General features: G+C 39.4%; 3 protein-coding genes across 3 annotated transcripts in view; all 3 read right to left on the bottom strand.

Moving 5' to 3' along the window:
- Positions 1-3,830, bottom strand: part of UBXN7 (UBX domain protein 7) — a 29,157-nt gene extending 25,327 nt beyond the window's left edge. Inside the window, exon 1 of the mRNA XM_060767977.2 lies at positions 3,686-3,830. Within this exon, the coding sequence (XP_060623960.1) occupies positions 3,686-3,758 (73 nt within the window). The 5' untranslated portion in view covers positions 3,759-3,830. The remainder of the gene's footprint in view (positions 1-3,685) is intronic.
- A 3,482-nt stretch (positions 3,831-7,312) lies between these two features.
- Positions 7,313-16,782, bottom strand: RNF168 (ring finger protein 168). Its single transcript, XM_060767978.2, has 7 exons — positions 16,572-16,782; positions 13,146-13,454; positions 12,824-12,900; positions 11,740-11,916; positions 10,549-10,655; positions 9,146-9,230; positions 7,313-8,793 (listed from the first exon to the last, which is right to left on the bottom strand). Exons 2-7 carry the CDS (start codon positions 13,450-13,452, stop codon positions 7,873-7,875), a joined length of 1,674 nt encoding a protein of 557 aa, XP_060623961.2. The 5' UTR covers positions 13,453-13,454; positions 16,572-16,782; the 3' UTR covers positions 7,313-7,872.
- Positions 16,783-19,380: 2,598 nt separating this feature from the next.
- Positions 19,381-22,983, bottom strand: SMCO1 (single-pass membrane protein with coiled-coil domains 1). The gene is made up of 3 exons (XM_060767979.2): positions 21,983-22,983; positions 21,160-21,309; positions 19,381-20,333 (listed from the first exon to the last, which is right to left on the bottom strand). Exons 1-3 carry the CDS (start codon positions 22,102-22,104, stop codon positions 19,949-19,951), a joined length of 657 nt encoding a protein of 218 aa, XP_060623962.2. The 5' UTR covers positions 22,105-22,983; the 3' UTR covers positions 19,381-19,948.
- Positions 22,984-24,173: the final 1,190 nt, after the last annotated feature.

Below are 24,173 nucleotides of genomic sequence, written 5' to 3'. Positions count from 1 at the left end.
GAATGCCGAATTTCTCTACTTCAATTAGTTTTCCTAAGTATTCAGATGCACTGGGTTCTTTTAAGGGAAGTAAATGTATATAGGCAGGCCTCCACATCTGCAGGTTGGATTATTCATGGATCTTATTAAAATGGCCTATGTAGGTACTTCAGTGCAACTCTATAATTAACTTCTCAAGAATAGTCATACTGGATGACCCAGAAATACCTATGGTGTTTATTTATGGGTTTCCCATCTTCACGCCCCTAACCCCAGCAAATGTGAAGGGTCTGTTGTACTTAAAAAATACATTATTCACACAATAATACAGTGTGGTTCAACAGAACCGTCATCACATCTTTATTAAGTGTGACTCCTATCACTTAGGAGCGGTCTACAGTGACCATTTAATGAAGTTCCAAACCAGTAATGAAGGAAGTGGTTTTGCTGTGCATATGATTACAAAGGTAACCCTGGAACCTGTTTGAGGCCCAGATGGTGATGACACAAAACATTGAGGTGCATTAGGGCTTTTTCTGTGGGAGTTTCCTGTCTGGCTGCTGCAGTTTGAAGTTAACTTCAAACTGCATTAAATGGTCAGTGTAGATGGGGCCTTATACACCAATAACTAATCAATTCAGCATTCAGTTTGCATCATAGGAAATCCCAGTAAGAAGGCCTGGGAGAGCAATGCACCTGCAATGCTTACCTATTTCAAGTTAAAGGTCTTTTAGATCATAAAAATATAAATGAAAGGTTTTCATGAGATAGGTTGTGTCCCCATATATTTTATTATTACAATTTAAATATGTATCTGTATCTCTCATAAGGGGTTGGTTTAACTTCTGGTTTGTTAGTAAAACCATCTCAAGCGCGGTTGGTGGGGACAAGAGAGAGGGCCTTCTTGGTGGTGACTCCCTCGGCTCTGGAATACCCTCCCAAAAGAGATTAGATTAGCCCGCACCCTTCAATCCTTCCGTTCCAACCTGAAAACATGGCTGTTCAAACAGGCTTTTGAATTCGAGTAGGCTGAATGGGCCCATATGAAGTTAAGACTTGGTACTTTGTGAATTGATGGTAGCTAGTTTTATCTGTTGTTTTAAAAATTGTATTATTTTGATTTTATGCTATCTGTGTTGACAGGGGTTGTTGTTATAATTTCATGTGACTTGTTTTATACTTATGTACTGTTTTTACCTGTTGTGTGCACCCTGGAGTGCCTTTGTAAACTGCCCCAAATCCCTTCATGGAAATAATGGTGGGATATAAATAAAGTTTATCATTACTACTACTACTACTACTACTACTATTATTATTCCTGTGCCATGAAGTGATACATGTCTAAAACATGTGTTACCAACATGAAATGTCTGGAAAGCTCTGTCTCAGCATGGAGGCTTTGAATTTGTTTTAATGATTTTTGACTGGGAATTTTTAAATACTAGTTATATTTAATGCTGTTTTAATGTTCGTATATTTGTGTATTTTAAATACCTATGCTGAGTCTCCTTCGGGGGAGATAAAGCAGGATATAAATAAATATAATAATAATGATAATAATAATAATAATAATAATTAAAAGGGAGAAAGAGAGAGAGAGAGAGAATAGCGTAAGTGCCAACTGGTGACAACTCCCATGATTTCTATGTTATGAAGTGCCAACTGGTGACAAACTCCCGTGAAATCATGGGAGTTGGAGTTTCACAAGGTCTTTAGCCATCAATGCTAAAGAATGCTGGTGCCTCACCAAACTACAACTCCCATGATTCTACAGCATTGTCTTGGCAGTTGAAGTGGTATCAAAACGCATTCATGTACAGCACTCTCTGACAAGAGAAGTCTAAAGACCTTGTGAAATTACAACTCCCATGATTCCATAGCATGGAGCCATGAGAGTTCAAGTAGTGTGAAACTGCATTCATTTACGGCATTTTCTGAAAGAGAATGCTAAATGCCTTGTTAAACTACAACTCCCATGATTCCACAGCATTGAGTCATGATAGTTCAAGTGGCGTGAAACTGCATTCATGTACTGCATTCTCTGACAGAGAAATCTAAATGCCTTGTTAAACTACAACTCCCATAATGCAACAGCATTTGAGTCATGACAGTTCAAGTGGCATGAAAATGCATTCATGTGCAGCACTCTCTGACAGAGAAATCTAAATGCCTTGTTAAACTACAACTCCCAGAATGCAACAGCCTTGAGCCATGAGAGTTCAAGTGGTATGAAACTGTATTCATTTATGGCACTCTCCGACAAAGCCTAAAGGCCTTGTGAAACTACAGCTCCCATAATTCCACAGCATAGAGCCATATCGGATCAAGTGGTGTGAAACTGCATTCATTTCTGGCACTTTCTGACAGAGAAATCTAAAAGCTAAATGCCTTGTTAAACTACAACTCCCACGATTCCACAGCATTGAGCCATGACAGTTCAAGTGGCATGAAACTGTATTCATTTATGGCACTCTCTGACAATACCTAAAGATTTTGTGAAATTACATTACAAGTGGTGTGAAACTGCATTCATTTACGGCACTTTCTGACCGAGAAATCTAAATGCCTTGTTAAACTACAACTCCCATAATGCAACAGCATTGAGCCATGAGAGTTCAAGAGGTATCAAACTGTAATCATTTATGGCACTCTCTGACAAAACCTAAAGGCCTTGTGAAATTACAGCTCCCATATTTCCATAGCATGGAGCCATGTCAGGTCAAGTGGTGTGAAACTGCATTCATTTACGGCACTTTCTGACAGAGAAAGCTAAATGCCCTGTTAAACTACAACTCCCATGATTCCACAGCATCTAAATGCCTTGTTAAACTCCCATAATGCAACAGCATTGAGCCATGACAGTTCAAGTGGCATGAAATTGTATTCATTTATGGCACTTTCTGACAGAAAAAGCTAAATGCCTTGTTAAACTACACCCCCCCCCCCCATAATGCAATAGCATTGAGCCGTGACAGTTCAAGAGGCATGAAATTGTATTCATTTATGGCACTCTCTGACAAAGCCTAAAGGCCTTGTGAAACTACAGCTCCCGTGATTCCATAGCATAGAGCCATGTCAGGTCAAGTGGCGTGAAACTGCATTCATTTTTGGCACTTTCTGACAGAGAAAGCTAAATGCCTTGTTAAACTACAACTTCCATGATTCCACAGCATTGAGCCATGACAGTTCAAGTGGCATGAAACTGTATTCATTTATGGCACTCTCTGACAATACCTAAAGGCCTTGTGAAATTACATTATAAGTGGTGTGAAACTGTATTCATTTACGGCACTTTCTGACCGAGAAATCTAAATGCCTTGTTAAACTACAGCTCCCATAATGCAATAGCGTTGAGCCATGACAGTTCAAGTGGCGTGAAACTGCCTTCATCCTGGATGCTCCCCAACACAGAGCAGGGCTTGAGGGGAGACTGTCCCACTGCGCTGCCCTGTGTGTGGCCTGCCTGAGTGCCCATCGCCTTCCTCTCCAACACAACAGCCCCGCCTTTCCTCCAATGGAATGTCCCTCCCGCTCCTCCTACGCAACAGGCACTTCTCTAGACTCGGCAGCGCCTCGGCTTCTACCACAAGGCCCCAATTGAGGGAGAGAGAGAGGGGGCCCCCACCCCCTTCTTTTCTTTCCCCCAAACTCTCTCTCCTTTCTGCTCCCCAAAAGCGCAAAGGCCTCCCCAGCTCGTGCGGCTCACCCGTGATAGCGGTGAATTGCTGGAGTAACCCCTTCAGCGCCGAGGCGGCAGCGGAGCCCCCGGGCGCCGCCATCTTGCCGCCGCTCTCCCCCGAACAACACCGACCCGCCACCTGCCGACCCCACCGCGCAGGCGCAAACAACGCCGCGCCCCGATTCGTCCGGCGAGCTTTCAATTTCAACATCAGGCTGTATTGAGCACCGGAAGAGGAAAGCACGCAAGCACCGCCCCTCTTTGCTAAACTTTTTGCTATCAGGTCCTCCCAGCTCGTGACACCCCCTAGTGGCCGGCGGAACCCAATCCCCAAACTGAGAAAAAGGAGGCGTGAGAGCAGGCACGGGCAAACTTGGGCCTTCCTCCAGGTGTTTTGGACTTCAGCTCCCACAATCCCTAACAGCCTCAGGCCCTTTCCTTTTTCTTCTCAGCTGTACACTGGTATTTGTAGCTGATGTTTCTCAAATAAAGTTTGAGTTTTTCATATCCAAAATACTTGATTGTGGGTAACGTGATTTTACAAGCTGGATTTTACAAGCTGGAATGTGTCCAGAGGAGGGCGACTAAAATGATAAAGGGTCTGAAGAACAAGCCCTATGAGGAGCGGCTTAAGGAGCTGGGCATGTTTAGCCTGAAGAAGAGAAGGCTGTGAGGAGATATGATAGCCATGTATAAATACGTCAGAGGAAGTCATAGGAAGGAGGGAGCAAGCTTGTTTTCTGCTTCCTTGGAGACTAGGACGCGGAACAATGGCTTCAAACTACAAGAGAGGGGATTCCATCTGAACATGAGGAAAAACTTCCTGACTGTGAGAGCCGTTCAGCAGTGGAACTCTCTGCCCTGGAGTGTGGTGGAGGCTCCTTCTTTTGAAGCTTTTAAACAGAGGCTGGATGGCCATCTGTCAGGGGTGATTTGAATGCAGTATTCCTGCTTCTTGGCAGGGGGTTGGACTGGATGGCCCATGAGGCCTCTTCCAACTCTTTGATTCTATAGCTGTAAGGGGTATTGTTTATGTTTAATTGTCCTGTCCTTTAGAAGAAAATTGAAGACTTTGCTTTGGGACCAGGCGTGCAATTAGTGGACAGCAGTAATTGGAAAGAAAAATTGGATACTACGACATTGATTTAATTCCCAGACTTGGATTTGGTTTTAACTAGCGTGACTAATTTACTGTTTAGTGAATTGTTTTAATGTTTTATTGTAATTGTTTATTATTTATATGATGATAGCATCATACAATGTTTATGTGAGGCTGCCCTGAGTCCCCTCTTGGGGGGAGAAGGGTGGAGTCAAAGTGTATGAAATAAATAAATAAATAAATGCTTTTAACCTCGTTTAGATTTTAACAAAATATTTAATTGTTGAATTGCTTAAGGCATTGAATTTTGCCTCTACTGTAAGCTGCCTTGAGTCCCCTTCAGGGTCGAGAAGGGCGGGATATAAATACAGTAAGTAAGTAGTTTATTATGATCAATGACCAGATCACAACATGGGGTTATACACTTCAAACATCAACAAATTTTAAAATCTAAACTAAAAACCAATACAAGTAGTTATTAAAACCTAACTACTAGTTTTAATAACTACTAGTAAGTAAGTAAATAAATAATTGGGATCAGGAGTTTTGGAATATCTGTATTTATATATACAGCTGGTCCTCCATATCCACAAATTCCACATCCATGTATTCCACTGTCAATGGCTTGATTTTTTTTTTAAAAAAATCAAAAATAAAACTTTGATTTTACCATTTTATATACTGTGTCATGTATTTAATGAGATATAGGGGGAAAGGAAGGGGCCTGAAGCTGTTCGGAATTATGGGAGTTGAAGTCCAAAACACCTGAAGGCCCAAGTTTGCCCATGCCTGGTGTAGATGATTTCAAGGCTGGTGATCTGATAATTCAGATGTGGAAAGGATCAAATTGAGTGTACAGTTGTTGTTCTCTTCATGTTCCACTGAAAAAGGTTGTTCGTATTCTTGTCATTCAGGGACACCCAATTGGGAAAATGCGCTGATCTGAAGACTTCAAGTTATCTTTTACACTAGTTATAGCACTATGATGCCACTTTCACTCCCCTGGCTCCATTCTATGGACCTGTGACATTTGGAATTTTGAGGTGTATTTCAAGTTTTCTTTTAAGAGAATTCTAGAGCTACGCCGAACTACAAATGCCTGGATTCTTTGGAAGCAGCCATAGCAAATAAAAAGGGCCTGTAGTGCTATACTTGTGGAGTGTGAAACAAGTGCAAGTCCACTTTGCTTGGTGTTTTTAGTGAGGGAGCTGACAACAATCCTGTGAGGGCAGACAATGCCCCCCCCCCCCCGATATAGCAGATCTCTAGCCTTATGATTTTTCCAGAAATTTGAGATTTTTGGAAGACATCCTGTTTGTATTCACAAGGTTGGTGGTTACATGTAAAGGATTTCCCTATGGCAGCACCTCTACTAGGGAGCTGCCTACCCAAGGAAGTTTGGCTGACTTCACTTCTTTCGGGTAGACTAGTTGTTCCCAACCTGTGGCCCGCAAGAATGAAAATATGATCAGCTGCCTCACCATTACTACACTATTGCCTTGAAACCACGTGGCAACGAGAGTGACTGGTCTCATGGTGAGGCAATGGGGATGTTGACAGGGGAGAGGCTGACTACCCACAAAAAATTACTACTACCACATCAGCTCTAGATTATTAAATATGGTTTTCTGTGGGCAAGCAGATGGAGACTACTGGGTGTATGTTCTGTATCAGATACTAGAGCAGATGTGGTCTATCCAATGCAATTTTCTGAACTGGCACCCCAAATAACCAAACCGAATCTAAAGTTGATCAAAAACTGATTAGTAACCCTTTTGATACTAACGTTGGAGAGTGGTCCCTAGTTAAAAAAAAAAGTTGGGAACCACTGCAGTAGACAGACAAAAACTGGTTCCACATGGTATTCAGTGTCAAAAAGTCATAGTTAATCATTTCAAAAATGGATTCCAGAGTTATTTTAGCATGCTTTTAGGGGTTGAAGAATATTTCAGTGCATGTTTATTTTTTAATCTCAGTATTGTCCAATTTCTTTTTATTTGTTCACTTTGTGGGTTGAAAAGGTATGCAGAAGTACTTCAATTAATAAATATAATTTTGAGCATTCCATTTCCAGAATGCTCAAAATATTCCAGGATCCCAAAGGGCCCACACGGATGCCTTGACTGTGCAATATCTTTGCTTTCTGATATTTCACTGTACACAAATTTTGTTTAATGTATAAAGTTTTCTATTTCTTCAATTGTAAGATGTCACTGAGTGTAAGCCACAGTTTAATTTCAGTACCAGCACCACCACCAACAAAAATATATAACATACACACCTGCTATTTTAAGACACGCCCTATTTTTAGAGATATTTACACAGAAAAAGTATATCTTAGAATTGAAGAAATACAGTAATTATAAATATTATATAAAATAACCTTCAGTCTATGGGTATATGATGTATAAGAGACATACATGATTTTGTGTATAGACTTGGATATCATCTCCAAGAAACCTCATTATGTGTATATATCCAAATACAGCTTCTGACTCCCAGTAATTTCTAAAGATATTTCAAAATGCATTCAGAAGAAGTCCATTGACACTACATTTGTAATCTCAAGAGACTTAAAAGTCATTTTAATTGATGATGTTCTAAACAAATTATAAACTGATGAATCTGAAAAACTAGTCTACTTGGGAATACCTGAAGGCATCTTTGTAATCTGTTGCAAACATCCATAGAGAAAGATTTCTGGAATATTTAACATATAAATCTTGTAACTTGTAAACAAAACAAACAGCAGGAATGGTAGTATATTTCTATAAATGCATCAGAAATTATGCTCCAGTCTAAATCAAAGCCATTTGCTCTTTTCTGATATATTTACAAGGTAGAGGTGTAACAGGGAGTTGCTTTGTTTACATATTCTGACACTAAACTACCAGATGTATAGTACATGAAGCTTAAAGCAAATATTCCTGGCATTCAGAATTACCTAATGCCATACATGTACTAGGAAGGAAAAAGAAGTCATACCTAACAGCTACAGAGCAGGCACTACTGGTTTTCAACCACGTAAGTGGGAGGAGCTGATCAATTTTTCAAGACAAAGTCCATTGTTTAATCCCTTTCTATACTATAATTCTTCACATCAACTATTGATCTGCTAGTTGGTTGCAGGTCTCTTAAACATCTGAACGATCGTTTTTTGTTTGCTTGGCAATAATGCTGAACTCTTAGAGGCAGGGCTGTTAAGGACACAGTTCAAAACATTCCCTCCTTTTGGAGATGACTTTGTCTGAAGTTTGTTAGAGGGCTTCTGGTTCTCATTATGAGAGCTTCTTCGTAATTTTCGTTGTTCTCTGTCAGTCTGGCTATTCTTGCAAGGTTTCCTAAGCACCGGAGATTCCTTTTCGGACTGAGATGTTTTAGGGCGTAAATGGTACTCATCTGGAGAGCCTTTTTTGCGGTTTAGTGTTTTCTGTTCTTTGTCTACTTCCCTCTGAAGCTTCAGAGCTAGAAGTCTATCTTCTTCTTCTTGCTTATATCTTTCATAAATTTTCTGCTCCAAATGTATTTGTTGTTGTATATCATACATATCTTCATCATCTATTTGTGCAAAAGTTCTTCTTCTTTTATCATTCATAACCAAATCCACCACTGCTTCGGAGGGTGATTCTTGAGATTTTCTCTTAGGAATCCCTGTAGTAATCAGTTTTAGTGACTCATTTTTATTTTCCATTGTTACTTGGTTGCAAGTTGGAATGCTACAGTCTTGCTGGCTATCAGATGTTACAGAAATAAGTGTTTCCTGGGGAGCAGCATTTCCTGGATGGTTTGGCCAATCCAGGTTTCCTGTAAAATTGTCTTTTTTTACATCATAACCAGCCATACCGCTCTTTGAGAAAAGACACATAGTTTCACAGTCTTCCCTATATGTGACACTAGCAAGTCCATTCATCTTGCAAGCTGGTTCTATATAAGAACCCACAGTATTTCTAGCCACACTGATAGTCTGCAGAGATTTTGTGGGCATTTCATCCATTCTTTCTTCTTTCTCTAATGTAAAGCTATTTTTGCTACTGACCTAGGAAAAACAGAACATAAATTAAAATTGTCAAATAGAGGTCACTCTTCTTATGTCCACTCATTTTAAAAACAGGACTCTTATGAATCATAACTACATGTAACATTAGAAACTACATGGTACATGCCCATGTCTTGATAATCTACACAGTTCTGCAAGTTCTAATTCAGAGGTGTCAAACTTATGACCCTCCAGCCGTTTGTCCAATGGCAAGGAATTCTGGGAGCTGAAGTTCAAAACCCCAGGAGAGCCACAACTTTCAAACCACTGTTCTAATCAGAGGAGGTACCAAATGCATTCCACAAAAATACAAGAAATGTATCTCCATTTACATTAGGTAAGTATACATTACCCCAGAAAAGCCGGTGTTTTCTTCTTCTGATTTTCTGACTAGCAAGTTGGGAGCTAAGATCTTGCAGGACTTCGGAGACAAATACCTGAAAGAAGACAAACATATAGTTTTACAGACTATAAAATGCAGTACTTTAGGATGTGCATTAGGTCCCCTACCTAGAAAGACTGTGTCCCTGTGATTCTGGACACATAGAAACAACTGAACATGTGCTCCTCCTGTCGGTTTTACAGGAACATTTGAACTACTCTCATCTTACCATTACTATATAAACAGCCAGGGCGCTCAGGACAATTTTACACCTTGCTGTTGTTGTCAGATACTAACTCTGTTACAACCTATGATAAGTTCTGTGCAGCAGCACTTAAATTTACCAGGTAATGAATGGTACAGGTTAGCATTCTAACTTATCAGAGAATTGCAGCTCTCTCTCTCTCTCTCTGGATAGATAGATAATGCTCCCACCCCTAGTTTCCTAGACCTGTGTCTGACTGTACCTTACCCTCCTAATGCTCCCACATATTCCCTGAATGCTCCTACCCCTCTCCAGATTTTCTTTCTCTTTGTAAAAAATTATTATCTTGTGTTTTAGCTTTTTAATATACTTTTACATTTTAGCTTTTAGCTTAGATTTTGTTGTATTATGCTTTTATCAGACTGTATCACAGTCTCCTTATGCTGGTCTATGACAGTAAGAAAGAAATACTTGATTTGACAGATCAGTTGCTTATTCCTGTACCCTAGTTCTTATTAAAGAAAGAGCCACTCCCTTCTCTGAGTGGTGAAAGGCATTTTGGATGCCTGGATGGGAAAATAACAGTGATAGCAGCCAGGAGCAGATTGCTGCCACAGGTAATACTGGCATTCATGGGTCATATCAAAAGCTGTAATTGTGGCCCCAAATCATGGCCTCAACTTACTTATAAGATTGATTTACACACAGTCTTATTCTGGTAAATCATAGCTTCATGCCACATGTGATGTAAGCCAGCATTGCTAAAACCCAAAGGTAACAGTGTTCTAAACACAACAGTGATCTTTTGGATTATGCTTAACAAGATAGCCATTCTAATCTGTTACAATAAACATGATTAGCAAATTCAGAAAAGGTTCCTCTTTTGCTTGCAATTTTTAGAATCTCCAGTGAAAAATATCTCAGGTAACGAAGAGTAATACACTTTATAAATACAGTTGTCCCCTGAAGGAAACAAGCCTGGCAAGGTACAAATGAATTAGGGCGGGGAGATTTGTTCAAAAGCAGTGTCTACAGTTTGGGGACTGCTTTTTTAATGCTATCCTCCCATATTTTAATGGATAATCAGAGATACTGCAAAACTATCATCTGACAAGGAAGCTTCTTCCTCTGCAATCACTACTGGTACTACTCCCAGGATTTGACTTACTTTTTAATGTCTGCAGAACTGTTTGATTTATTTTTTGATGTTTTGCAGGAATCAGGAGATAGACCAGGTGATAGACCATTGCTCATACGTTCTTCGGTAGAGCTATTCTTTAATGTCAAAAAGACACAAATGAAAATGACTACATTGTATTACATTAACTCTTACAAGTAAATATTTAGCTAATAAATATTGCCTCACAGACATTCCTCCCAAAGATCACCCTTTCTGGACATTGGTACAAGTGCCTACATAGCCAAAAACAGATATTGAGTCAATAAGAGATGCGGTAAGAACTGGCAGAATCAAAGTTATTGTAAGCACTAATAAATAAGCCCATTAAATTATATCCAAAATAATATTTTATCACATTGTTAAACTGTATGAGCTATAGCAATTTCAGAAGTTAAAAATTCTCCCAGCATAAACAGTTAAGCTATACCTCTTGACCCAGTTTTCTATTACTATTACTGTATTTTAAATACATGATAGGTTACTATGTATACAGGAAGCAGGAGATTTGAAGTTTAGAAAAATGTTACACAGAAACACTATGGTTACAGTAGAGTACAAAATCTACATGTTTTCAGTATTTGTCTGCTTTGTGTGTCCAGAATTCATCTTCTAAACAACAATAAAAAGGCATCCTATTGTTTAAATTAATTTTCAAATACCCTCTTACTGTTTTAAGATTTAAAAATGGAGGAATTGAACTCAGAGAACTGGTCTTGAGACCACATGTATCCAGCGGCCAATTTTAACCAGATGATGTCTCTAAAACTTCACATTATCCCTTCAATTTTCCATTCTCCACAAATGAATGGCATGGAGCTTTATGCCTCTCTCTGCAAAGATAGGTCTCCTACAGAAAGCTCAAAGAGATGGAATTCCTCCAACGCCAGGTGAGTCATATAGTGTTTTGCTTCTTCATTTTTTCTCCTAATAGGAAATGGTGAAAGAGGATGGAAAATAGTCTAAGCTTCAGGAGCACTCACTGAGGAACAATCCTGAGCTGGCTGTATTCCCCACTTCATCTACCTACAAGTTTCACTTGCTATTTCCCTCCTACTTCATTTTGAGGAAGTGCTGCATTACCTAACAAGCTGAATGTGGACTGCAGGTCAATTCTCCATTCCTGATTTAACTGTGCCAAGATATTTAACCAAGTTCAAGAAATTACCATATTCAACTTACCAAACTAAAACTGAGCTCACGTGCCAACATTTCATCTTGTAAAAGCTGTTCTTCCATCTGCTTTTTCCATTCTCCTATTAACTTCTGCTCTTGTTCCTCTTCCGCTAGGAGTCTTTGAATATACTGTTCACTTGCTTTGCTCTCTTCTTCTTCGTGAGCACGTCGTTCTGCTTCTGCCTAAACCAAGCATTTCCCCATTATTTTCTATCTTGCTCTTGCATTTCATACATTGTACACTTCACAGATACTTTAATTCTTTAATTCATACAGACTTTGCACATTTTTGCTTGATTTATTTTGTGAAGTGCCTATAACCTTTGCTTTCCTTAACCTAGGTTTGTGTGCAGGTGTCTGAGGGCCCATCCACACGGTACCTTTATCCCAGGACTTCCTGGTTCAAAATGGAGGGTGGCTAGACAACTTTTGCGGGTTAAAGGCTGCAAAACATGTGTTTAAAAGTTCCCATTTAAACTCAGTTCTTCCTGAGAAACACACATTTTCCATGCCTGTGTATCCCTGCAGGCATGGAAAATATGTGTTTTCCTTTCCTTCTCCCTGTCTGGACTCCCTCTCTGGCTCTCATTTCCCTCTCAACTTACCAGAGCTTTAATCAGAGGCAGACTAACAGCTTCTGCCTCCCTTCCTCCTCCCTGGAAGATCCTGGAGCAGAAATCCCCCCCTACCAAAAAGCCCTCTTTTGGCTCTTCCAAGGGAGGGGGAAGTGAGGGGAAAAGTTTTCAGCCCTTGTCGGAGTCTTCTCCAGGTAAGTGCAGGGAAAATGGGGGGATGGGAAGGGAGGCTGACAGCACAGATCAGCATGGGTGAATATCTGGACACCCCTCCTGCAAAAGCCTGGAGTTTAGGCCAGCTGAGTTTAGGCCACTTCCTCCATCCCAAGAGGAAGTGGGATTTAAAATCCCAATTCCTCTGGGATCTTTTGCCTGTTTGGAAGGGCTGAGTTCCCTTATAAAATAATTAGTAGGTACTATTTTAAGGCTGGTCCAAGAGGTCACAAAGAGTTGGAAGCGACTGAATGAATAAACGACAACGACAACAAAGGTGCTATTCTGTTTTTCAGATTTACCTTGGTTATTTCAGCTTCATATTCCTGTCTTAATTCTCCAGGCTTACTTAAGCAGCGTAGTGGTTGAGGTAAACATACTATGGTAAAGAAAAGGGGAAAGACAAAGTAAAGATTATAAACCTATTATATAAATTACTATAAAAAAACATCATGATGAAAATTAATCTCAGTACTATATGGCAGAGTGCATTCAAGTTGTATTGTGATATACTTTATATGGAAAACATTGATTATCTGTAAGTGCTGGAATAATAACAAATTTAAGATATCCTCAGATAAAGGGAGATTTTATATGCATAATATTAAATATAATTTTACTCACCGTCTTCTTCTATCTCTTGTCCACTAAGTCTGCGCTGGCATTCTTCTGGAAAATGTTTCTGAATCTTTGCCCATAATTCTGAATTAATAAGAGTGTTCCTGCGGGCATTATACCGTGCCCAAGAAGATACTCGCCGACGACAGAAAGGGCAGCACAAGCTGGCCTTTTCCACTGTAAGTTGGAAACAGGAATTGCAGACTGTGTGATGGCACGGTAATGTGACTGGTTCCACAAAAATGTCCATGCAAATATTACACTGGCAGTCAGATAAGGAGAGAGGAGCCTCTGGGTCTTTTGACATCTTCATTCCTGGAAGGGAAAGTGACTTAGTGCATTACCAGTATCTGCACAAATGGCATATCATTGTTTTACAATAAATGACAATGCAATACAAAATAGAACTGTTGTTTAGAGAAAGCAACCGAAAACGAATACAAAAGTTCTATCTGTAACATCTTTCTCTGACATCTCTTCTGCCTCTTTCCAAAGGCACAGTTTATTTCATTTGATGATTAAGCTTTATTCCAACAGTGTAGAGACGTCCTACAATTGGTGTACCAAAATGAGCAGATTCAGCATTCATTACAGAACACTTTTCATATAATTTTAAATTACAGTATATTGTCAGAACCTGAAGTTCCAAGTTGCCTCCTAATTTTATAACTGTTTTGATCAATAGCAGAACAACCTCTACTGCTACAACCTTGATTTTCGAAAAGAACACTATTAGGATTTTGCACAGCAACAGGAAAGTGGCCAGGGATGATTTTACATGTGGAGCCCAATATTGTGAGTGAACCAGGAGAAAAAGCTGTATTTGAAGTACAAACTTTTAAGAAAGATTCAGTTTATACTACAAAGACCAACCCAGAACAAAGAAACATTTTGGGTAGTAAATTAATAAAAACAAAAAGCAAGTTTTATCAATGAGCAGTTCTTTATGTTACTATGGAGATCTTCACAATTTTAGTAGTTACAGACATCAATACAGTAGTCTCATAACTTAGGCTGTAGCTACAGTGTAAGCATTAATGCAGATTGACACTACTATAGTGACCATAGCCCAATGTTTTGGAATTCTGGATGCTGTAGTTTTTATAAGATATTTTTAGTCTTCTTTGCCAAAGAGTGCTAGTTCCTTACCAAACTACAATTCCCAGGGTTCCATAGCATTCTGCCGTGGCAATTCAAGAGGTCTCAGGTTGAGAACCACTGGTCTAGGTGATATTCAGGTGTATTCTAATAATTATATTTTGTAACTATAACTTTTACGGTTATGAGCCACTTTGGGAGAAAAGCACAGTAATAACACAGTAATAACATTAATAACAATTAAACAGTTAGGATTTCTGCCTGGAAAAAATATTCCAGGGTTTAGAGATGTATGGTCGAACACAACAGAAACGTCATAGCGAAATCATTGACAAGTTGAGAATTCCTTATCTGGAATTCTAAAATCATAAATACAGCCAAATCATTCAAGGGTGTAGCTGAGATCGTGGCAACTTTGCTTTGATGGTTCAGTGGCACAAAATATTTTTTAAAAAACATTGTGTATATATTTACATTATATATATATATATAGAGAGAGAGAGAGAGAGAGAGAATGTATACACCAGGCATGGGCAAACTTGGGCCCTCCAGGTGTTTTGGACTCCAACTCCCACAATTCCCAACATCTGGCTGCTAGTTGTGGGAATTGAAGTTGAAAACACCTGAAGGGCCCAAGTTTCCCATGCCTGGTATACACATACATATATGGTGCATATGAAACTTAAATTAATTTTGTATTTTGACTTGGGCCTCATCTCCTCCCCTATAGACTACTGCAACACTCTCTACGTGGGATTGCCTTTGAAGAATGTTCAGAAGCTTCAAATGGTCCAATGGGCGGCAGCCAGGTTGTTAACAGGAGCGGCGCTCAGGGAGCACACAACTCCTCTGTTGTGCCCGCTCCACTGGCTGCCAGTTTGGTACCAAGTCCAATTCAAAGTGCTGGCTTTAGCCTCTGTTGTTCTTCATTCATCCAGTCGTTTCCGACTCTTCGTGACTTCATGGACCAGCCCACGCCAGAGCTTCCTGTTGACCATCACCACCCCCAGCTCCTTCAAGGTCAATCCAGTAACATCAAGGATACCATCCATCCATCTTGTCCTTGGTCAGACCCTCTTACTTTTTCCTTCCATTTTCCCCAGCATAATAGTCTTCTCTAAAGCTTTCCTTTCTTCTCATGATGTAGCCAAAGTACTTCATCTTTGACTCTACTATCTTTCCCTCCAATGAGCAGTCAGGCTTTATTTCTTGAAGTATGGACTGGTTGGATCTTCTCGCTGTCCAAAGCACTCTCAGCACTTTCCTCCAACACCACAGTTCAAAAGCATCTATCTTCCTTCGTTCAGTCTTCCTTATGGTCCAGCTCTCACATCCGTAGGTGACTATGGGGAATACCATTGCTTTAACTATGCGGATCTTTGTTGCCAGTGTGATGTCTCTACTCTTCACTATTTTATCAAGATTGGTCATTGCTCTCCTCCCAAGAAGTAAGCGTCTCCTGATTTCCTGGCTGCAGTCTGCGTCTGCTTTAGCCTATAAAGCCCTAAACAGTTCTGGCCCAGCTTACCGGTCCGAACATATCTCCCCTTATGAACCATCTAGGACTCTAAGATCTTCTTGGGAGACCCTGCTCTCGGTCCCACCTTCTTCACAGACTTGGTTGGCGGGAATGAGGGACAGGGGCTTCTCAGCGGTGGCCCCTCGGTTATGGAACACCCTCCCTAGGGATATCAGATCGGCCCCTACCCTCCTAACATTTCAAAAAAATATGTTAAAACCTGGCTTTTTGAGCAAGCTTTCCCAAATGCAGTGTAGCAGACGAACTCTGATCTTCGGAACGACTGGACAATGCGATTGGGTAATGATTTTAATAATGAGACGCTGTGGGTTTATACTTTTATCGGTTTTATTTTATTTTATCAAATGTTATTTATGCTAAATGTTTTAATTGTTCTTTGTTATTGTAGCCATCGAATGGTGCCGTTTTTAAACCGCCCTGAGTCGCCTTCAAGCTGAGAAAGGTGGTTATTTATTTATCGTGTCATCAGCAACCAGACATTTGTATTACATTTATAAAAGGTGGTATATAAATATGGTTAATAATAATAATAATCTCCAAGATGGATTAGCAAGTATTTCAATGCCTGAAATCCTAAGCATTTATGGGCCTAAGCATTTCAGATAAGGGATACTCCATCTAATTTCCCGTTTAGGAGTGACAAGGCCTTTACAGATCCTGTCCGCAGTGAGAGCCAAGAGGGGAGCGGCCTCTTCCTCGCTTCTTCCGCGCAGGCGCCTTTGGGTGAGGTAAATCTACGGAGAACTCTTAGGCCTTGCTTTCCCGCCAAGAAAAAGAGACCAGGCTGGACTTACACTTTCTTCACAAGCAGACAGAAGAGACGGTGGCTTCCGAGGAAACAGCAGCAGTCCGCTTCAGCTCCATAAGCAAACTCCTCAGGCGGCTTTAAGCGAATTCGGCGCATGCGCAAAACGGGATACCTGCCATCCCCGCTAAACGATCGAGTCCAACGGCCTCTTCCTCGAGCACCCTGCTCTCCACAGGCGCGCGAGAGCGCACTGCAGCCAATCGCAGGCCTCCGCCCCCACTTCCGCTTTAGACGCCCCGCCCATGCTTAAAGGCACACTGTCCTGGACAAACTCCGGCCCTCCAGGTGTTACTGGCTGTTAGGCATTGTGGGAGTTGTAGTCCAAAACACCTGGAGGGCTGGAGTTTGCCCAGGCCTGGTGTATAAGAATGAAAGAAAATTGTTATAAAATAATATGAAGATGGTAGTTAACACCAGATAGAGGAGAAACATTCAAATCTGTGGTATACAAATACAGTAAATAAATAAATCTATATAAATAAAAATGTAATGTTTGTTTGTGGGATTAACATAATTCAAATACCACTGGACAAATTGACACCAAATTTGGACACAATACACTATCGGGCTAACGAGTCACCATCACTCATAAAAACACTTTTTTTTTGTCGTTTCAGGAGTGACTTGAGAAACTGCAAGTTGCTTCTGGTGTGAGAGAATTGGCCATCTGCAAGGATGTTGCCCAGAGGACGCTGGATGATTTGATGTTTTTTTATCATCCTTGTAGGAGGCTTCTCTCATGTGCCCGCATGAGGAGCTGGAGCTGATAGAGGGAGCTCATCCGCCTCTCCCCGGATTCGAACCTGCGACCTGTCGGTCTTCAGTCCTGCTGGAACAGGGCTTTAACCCACTGTGCCACCGAGGGCTCCATTGAAAACACAGCAGAGGAGACTTAAAAAGCCAAAAAACAAAATACATTACAACGCATGCGCAAAACACACACACACATCTATATCTGCAAACACACATCTAAAAATAAATATATACACACACATATACATACACAAAACACATATACACAGACTGGGCCACAGCAACGTGTGGTAGGGGACGGCTAGTCTATATAAATAAAAATGTAATGTTCGTTTGTGGGATGAACATAATTCAAAAACCACTGAACAAATTGACACTAAATTTGGACACAATACACCTATCAGGCTAACGAGTGACCATCACTCATAAAAACACTGAAAACACAGCAGAAGAGACTTAAAAGCCAAAAAATAAAAATACATTACAAAACCACATATATAAGCAAACACACATGTATACAAATATACACAAATATATACGCACAAAAAGCACATATGCATAGACTAGACCACAGCAATGCATGGCAGGGGATGGCCATGAATTGGATTCATATATCCATATGTGGTGGTCATGCAGCTTTATCTTTAAAAAATGGAAAATAGTATTTAAGGAAATAAAAGCCATTGTCTTATCGCAAATGCGGTTGGTGGGGATGAGAGACAGGGCTTTCTCGGCAGTGGGCCCCAGTCTATGGAATTCTCTCCCCAGGGAGATCAGGTTGGCCACCTCCCTCCTGTCCTTTAGAAGGCAAGTGAAGACTTGGCTCTGGGACCAGGCATCTGATTAATTGGATAGCGGCAATAGAAAAAAGACCTAGGATATTTACAATATTGAATCTGCCTAGACTTGGATTTGGTTTTACCGGCATGTATAATCTGTCTAATGAATTGTATAATGTGTTTTATTGATTTTTAATGTTTTAATTATTTTTAATGCTCTAATTGTACTTTGAATTGTTTACTTGTTGATAGCATCGTACGGTGCTTGTGTGAGGCCACCCTGAGTCCCCCTACGAGGGGGAGAAGGGCGGGGTAAAAGTGCATGAAATAAATAAATAAATAATAAAAACAGAGATTAAAGTTACACCAGAAACAGCATTATTATCATTGTATGATATGAGCCTCCAGTGGTGCAATGTACTGGCAGGACCGTGGATTGAATCTGGGGAGCAGGGTGAGCTCCCGTCTGTTTGGAACATAATGATTAAAGACAAACTGACTTGCGACATTAAAGTTAAAAAGGGAATAAGGAAACAGACAGACTTTGGAAAATCTCGGATAAGTTTATAGAATTTTTATTTACAGAATGACAGGTACAAACCTGCAACAGAGTCAGTGAAATTCTGGAGATAAAGAATAAGATAAATTGGTCCTGGTGAAGGTGGCACAAAGAGTAGGGAAAAGGGATGGGGGGGGGGGGGAAGCTAACATATTCAAGTATTTAGAAAAAAAATTGTATTAAAACTATAAACTTTAGACGGGGAAAGTTTTAAACTAAATTTGGTGCTTTTTATTATTGCATCTGTCATTATTTTATGTTATTAATCACATATAATGATTGCATATTTGTAGACTTTACTTGTTGACCATATTAATACATTAAGAAAACTCTGTACTATGATGTACTTTCTTGATGCAGATACTGTTATAATATGTTTTTCTTGCTTATGTTTTTTGTTGGTTACTGTATTTGGAATTTTGTTCTCTTGAATAAAAATTATACTAAAAAAGTAAATGCACATAGTAGATATAATTCACTAGATATAACCCTAAATTTACTTTCCGCCCAGTAACTGACTGCCCAAAGAAAAGAACAATAAGGAAAGGCAATAATTAAGGAGCAAAAATGAAGCACACAGCCACAAAATACAATTCATTACTGGTAAAACAAAATAGTTATGAATCACTATTTTTTAATCTTTGCCTAATGCCTCCCGAGACGTATCCATGAAACGTATCTTAATGAAAATAATAAAATGCAGAAACATTTAAATTATAATTTATTTAAGAATATAACCTTTTATCATGTAGAAACTATGAAACAAAAAGTTTAATATAATTCCTGGGCAGCGACCCATAGTAACATTGTTTGAAGACATCTGAAAAGATGTGGAGAAGATGAGAATTGTTTAGTTAATAATGTGGTGCTTTAGCGATTCAAAGGGCATCATATACATTTCTCTTTTTGACTGCACAACAGCTTTGTAAGGCAGGACTGTGCTATTTTTCCCAGTTGCGGACATATTTGAAGCAGGATTGTCAGGTGTCAAAGCTGAAAATAAGGTGCACAATAACACAAGTAAAATGATATTAAACTTGGATTCAAAATAGTGTTTAGGTTTGAGGTCACATATATTTTGATAAAGAATGAAATTCAAACAGGCGGGACAACAGACATCCTGGGAAACAGTGTGACAGGATGCAGGACATTTTAGTCAAATATGGGACTGTCCCTTAAAATCCGGGGTGCCTGGTAAGCCAGATGTAAAGGGAAGATTTTTCAATGGTATGTATTTCAGCAATGCTTTTTGGAGATTTGTGGGTAACATCTTCAGTCTTTGCTATTTTCCACCACTTGAACAGCACACAACAAGCTGCGTTGAAGGAGCTGGTTCTTGACCACACTGTTGATCATGGAGCAGATATCTTTGGTATAACCTTCCCTTTGTCTTGCAGGATAGTAGCAGACATCATGACTATGTGTAATGAAAAATACACAGAGAGCTTTCACTTCTCCTTCGTGCAGTCCCAGCTTCTCAAGCGCTGTCTCCAATGCCAGCCTAATTCTTGGGTTTTTCCCTTTTCGCCTCAGAATAGATGACAGAGTAGGAAGCCCTCTTGCCAGATCCGGTAGTCTCCTTACTACGTGAGAATGTAAACAACGAATAGTTTCACAGATGTAGCTGTAGAAAAGGTTTACCTCCACAGATGTGAATCTGTCAAAACAACAATATTGAAAAGTTGCCTACTTCCCAAGCTCAAGAATTATTCCAGTTCAAGAAAGAGTACGGTTGCATCTATGTTGTAGAATTAATGTAGTTTGACGCCACTTTAGCTGCCATGGCTCAATGCTATGGAATCCTGGGAGTTGTAGTTTTACAAAGTTTTTAGCCTTCCCTGACAAAGAATGCTGGGGCCTCATCAAACTACAAATTCCAGGATTCTGTTGAGCAATGGAAGACAAAGCAGTGTCAAACTGCATTCATTTCACTGTGTAAATTCATTGTATGTTGGATTGCTTATAGTTCAATTCTATCCATGTCTATTCAGAAGTAAGTCCCAATAAGTTCAATTAAACTTATTCCCAGAGAATTGTGTCCAGCAGCTTGCTTTATAGCCTAAAACGTGAACTCAAATTGTGTAAAAGACATTCTGGTATATCTAAGGAATTTAACACAAGCCTGTGATTTTACATTTCTGTTTGGTAAAAAGAAGGTGAGACTGAATGACTCACAGGTTATTGTTTAGAAAACTAAGCACAGAGAGAATGTAAAGAGGCACAGAGATGGCAGCTCTTGGCCCTAAAAAGATATGTAAAAGCACACATGAGAGGAACTGTGATGGTCTATTGGAGTCCTGTTATTATTATTATTATTATTATTATTATTATTATTATTATTATTTCCTGTTTTCCTCCCCAAAGGAGACTGATAATTGCAAAAACATGGAATGATAAAAGCAAAATTCAATTGGAAGAATGGTATACAGAGGTTTGGAACATAATGATTAAAGACAAATCCTGGCTCTCACCAAGTTTCTCACCTGTCTTCCAGCAGAGATGTCCACATTTCATCCTGGTCAATCTGATGGTCCAAGTCGGTACACCAAAGTCCAAACTTCTCTGATAACTTTTGAATACTAGAATCTAGTACACTGAATTGAGCCTCTACAGTTTGGAGTTTGCTCTCCACTCTGTTAAAATTTTAAAACCAGGAGTAGTTATAATATATGCTTCAATGCAGCTCAGCAACATCTGGAAGCCACAATCCCCATCTTACACAATGCAACAGTTGTGACTAGTTTACAATACTAGTGTGGCCCAACTGGATTTGATACGAAGAGAACCAGGTTGAGGCTCATCCTTAATCACAGGCTAGCCTATAATTTCTGCCTCAACATTTGTCCTCCACTGATAATAAAAATACAGTCACCTAACACTGCAAAATTTGACTGCTTAACTTGTAAACGTATTTACCCAGAAATCTGTTGGTGGACATATGAAAACATATGAGGATCACTTACATAGGATAATCTCTCCCCACCCATGCCCGAAAAATTATACCTAAGGAAAAGGAATAAATAAATAAAATATTGTAATCTTGGAAATATCAACTCTATACAATTAATGCAATATGTTCATTTAATTATCCATATATAGAAAGAAAACATTGCCCAAGAACTACTTATATTAATAATTGACAAAAATTAAAAATTAGTTTATATGTCATATGCTGCTTTACAGTTAATGTAAGCTGGACAGAATATTAATATTCTTAAATAAATATCTAACATCTAAGATAAAGTCAACTCTTTCCCACAGTCCTTCCCCAACAAAGCAGGTCCTTCTGCATTTCCCCCTTTTGACCTGTTTAATGTCTTGTTCAGAGCACACAGAGATATAGTTTCTTTAGTCATCTTCAGGGAGAGGAAAAGGTGAATCTGAATGCCGGTTGGCTGGTTGATCTTTTTCCAGCAGGCAGTGGCCATACACACAGAAGGTACAACATGAATTGAAGGTCAATTTTCACTTCAAGCTTTTTATAGACAGGACATCCAAGTATAGCATATTAACACGTGCCTACAAGCACATTATTTACTAGAATGTAATTGGTCAGCTGCGACAGGTTTCTGTTGCAACATCTGAAATAAATATGATTTTCTTTCATGCAAAAGTACACGATGGTTTGAATTATATTAAAGTTCCAACTAATTAAATGGGATTTGCATAAATGTTAAACTCATGCTTCAACAGGTCTATTCTATTTGGGACTACAGTGGAGTCTCGCTTATCCAATGTAAACGGACTGGCAGAACGTTGGATAAGCGAAAATGTTGGATCATAAGGAGAGATTAAGGAAAAGCCTATTAAACTTCAATTTATGTTATGATTTTACAAACTAAGCACCAAAACATCATGTTTTACAACAAACCAAGAGAAAAAGCAGTTCAATACACAGTAACGTTATGTAGTAATTACTGTATTTATGAATTTAGCACCAAAACATCACAATATATTGAAACAGCTGTGGATCTGAGCGGGAAGCAGACTGTGTTGCATAATATAGAACATTGTATGAGTGAAGAATGGATAAGCGAGACTCTATTGTATTACTGTATTAGGTTTCAATCAGACAAATATCTGTCAGGATCAAACTGTATTGAACTTGGTTGAGACTTACTTCTAAAATGTATTTAACATTGTGCTGTAACCTTTAGCTAGTGTTTGATTAAGGTACCAGTACATTAGATTAATATTAAGGTGCTTGTGGCAGGTTCAATAGATTAGTGGTTCTCAAACTATCTGATGTAGGGCCCAGCAATTATGGTATTTTTTCCCAGTGTTCCAGAGACTGGCACTACTTTTTTGTCCCGTTCTGTCCCCCCCCCCCCCCCCCCCCAGTAAAGTTAAATTAAACATTTACAGTACAACACATTCTGAGCCACGTTCTAAAATGTTTCGATAGATTAATTGATGAGAGCTAGAACACTGGAATATGATACAAAGTGTCATATTTGCTAATAGTGCTTGTTCATTATTTGCAAGTTTGTACAAGTCATAGTTTCTTGTTGCTCAATTGCTGCCACTGCATATTTTTGAAAAAATTGTTTAAACTGCTTGTTTTGGATGGAATCCTAGATTTCCAAACAGGAGCCCACCAATGCTGCAGTGTTAAATACACTTCTGAGCTCACTTTACTGCCAGACTCCATTGTGAACCTTAAAGGGTTAACAAAATCCCAATTGAGAGTATTGCCTCCTGTACAGCACAGGACTTCATTTTAAGTTTGCAATATACCAGTTGTTATTTGCTCTGAAATACTGACTACCATTAGCTACTGCCCTCCAAACCCCACCTGGAAATGTATTTTAAACTGTAGTTAGCAGTTAGAGTGAGCATAAATCCTTCAAAAGTTGACTTTGCTATTTTGGGTATCATGAGTAGCATATTTATTTATTTTTCAAGTTCCAATATATACCTTCTCTTTGCTATTCTGTCAAAACAATAAATCCCGAAACTTTTTGTATTATACAAAATAGACTTTAGTGTCAAGTGTTTTTAGGTATGTTTGCAAACTTCCTTGGATCTCAAATAAAGTCTCATCAATTGGTTACTTTAATTTCCTAAATTTCCTTTAATTTATATACAAAGAAGGGCATATGTGGATCAAGAGTTTTTTCCATAGTTGATTCCTTCTAACTGAGGTCGGGGTTGGCCCCTCCCTGCTCTCTTTTCAGTGGCAGGTGAAAACATTATTATTCAGGCAGGCATTTGAACAGTAAATTTTAATTGTAGTTTGTATATGGAATTGGTGCGCTGTTTCAATGCTTTAATCCAGTGGTTCCCAACCTGTGGTCCGTGGACCACCAGTGGTCCATAAGAATAAAAATATGGTCTGTGGTACTATTACTACACCGTTGCCTCAAAACCACACGGCAACGAGAGCAACTGGTCTTGAAAAGCCCTCTTATAGTGCCAAGGCAATGGGAATGTCGGGAAAGGAGATGCTGACTACCCACAAAATATCACTACTACATCAGCTCTAGATTATTAAATA

This window comes from Anolis sagrei, chromosome 3 (assembly GCF_037176765.1).
Source record: "Anolis sagrei isolate rAnoSag1 chromosome 3, rAnoSag1.mat, whole genome shotgun sequence".
In the NCBI taxonomy this organism is placed as follows: domain Eukaryota; kingdom Metazoa; phylum Chordata; class Lepidosauria; order Squamata; family Dactyloidae; genus Anolis; species Anolis sagrei.
The sequence above is the reverse complement of the archived record's forward strand: the minus strand, read 5'-3'. Positions and strand labels throughout refer to the sequence as shown.

Bases quoted from the DNA above. Each gene is read 5' to 3' on its own strand.
- SMCO1 (XM_060767979.2), bottom strand. From the start codon at position 22,104: ATGGCCACTGCCTGCTGGAAAAAGATCAACCAGCCAACCGGCATTCAG. The intron at 21,310-21,982 runs GTCAAAAGGGGG...AAATTTTAACAG, and splicing joins CTGAACAAGACATTAAACAG to AGTGGAGAGCAAACTCCAAA. The intron at 20,334-21,159 runs GTGAGAAACTTG...TTGTTTTGACAG, and splicing joins ACATCTCTGCTGGAAGACAG to ATTCACATCTGTGGAGGTAA.
- RNF168 (XM_060767978.2), bottom strand. From the start codon at position 13,452: ATGAAGATGTCAAAAGACCCAGAGGCTCCTCTCTCCTTATCTGACTGC. The intron at 9,231-10,548 runs GTAAGTCAAATC...GTCTTCTTTCAG, and splicing joins AGTTCTGCAGACATTAAAAA to GTATTTGTCTCCGAAGTCCT. The intron at 8,794-9,145 runs GTAATGTATACT...TGTTTTTCCTAG, and splicing joins AAAACACCGGCTTTTCTGGG to GTCAGTAGCAAAAATAGCTT.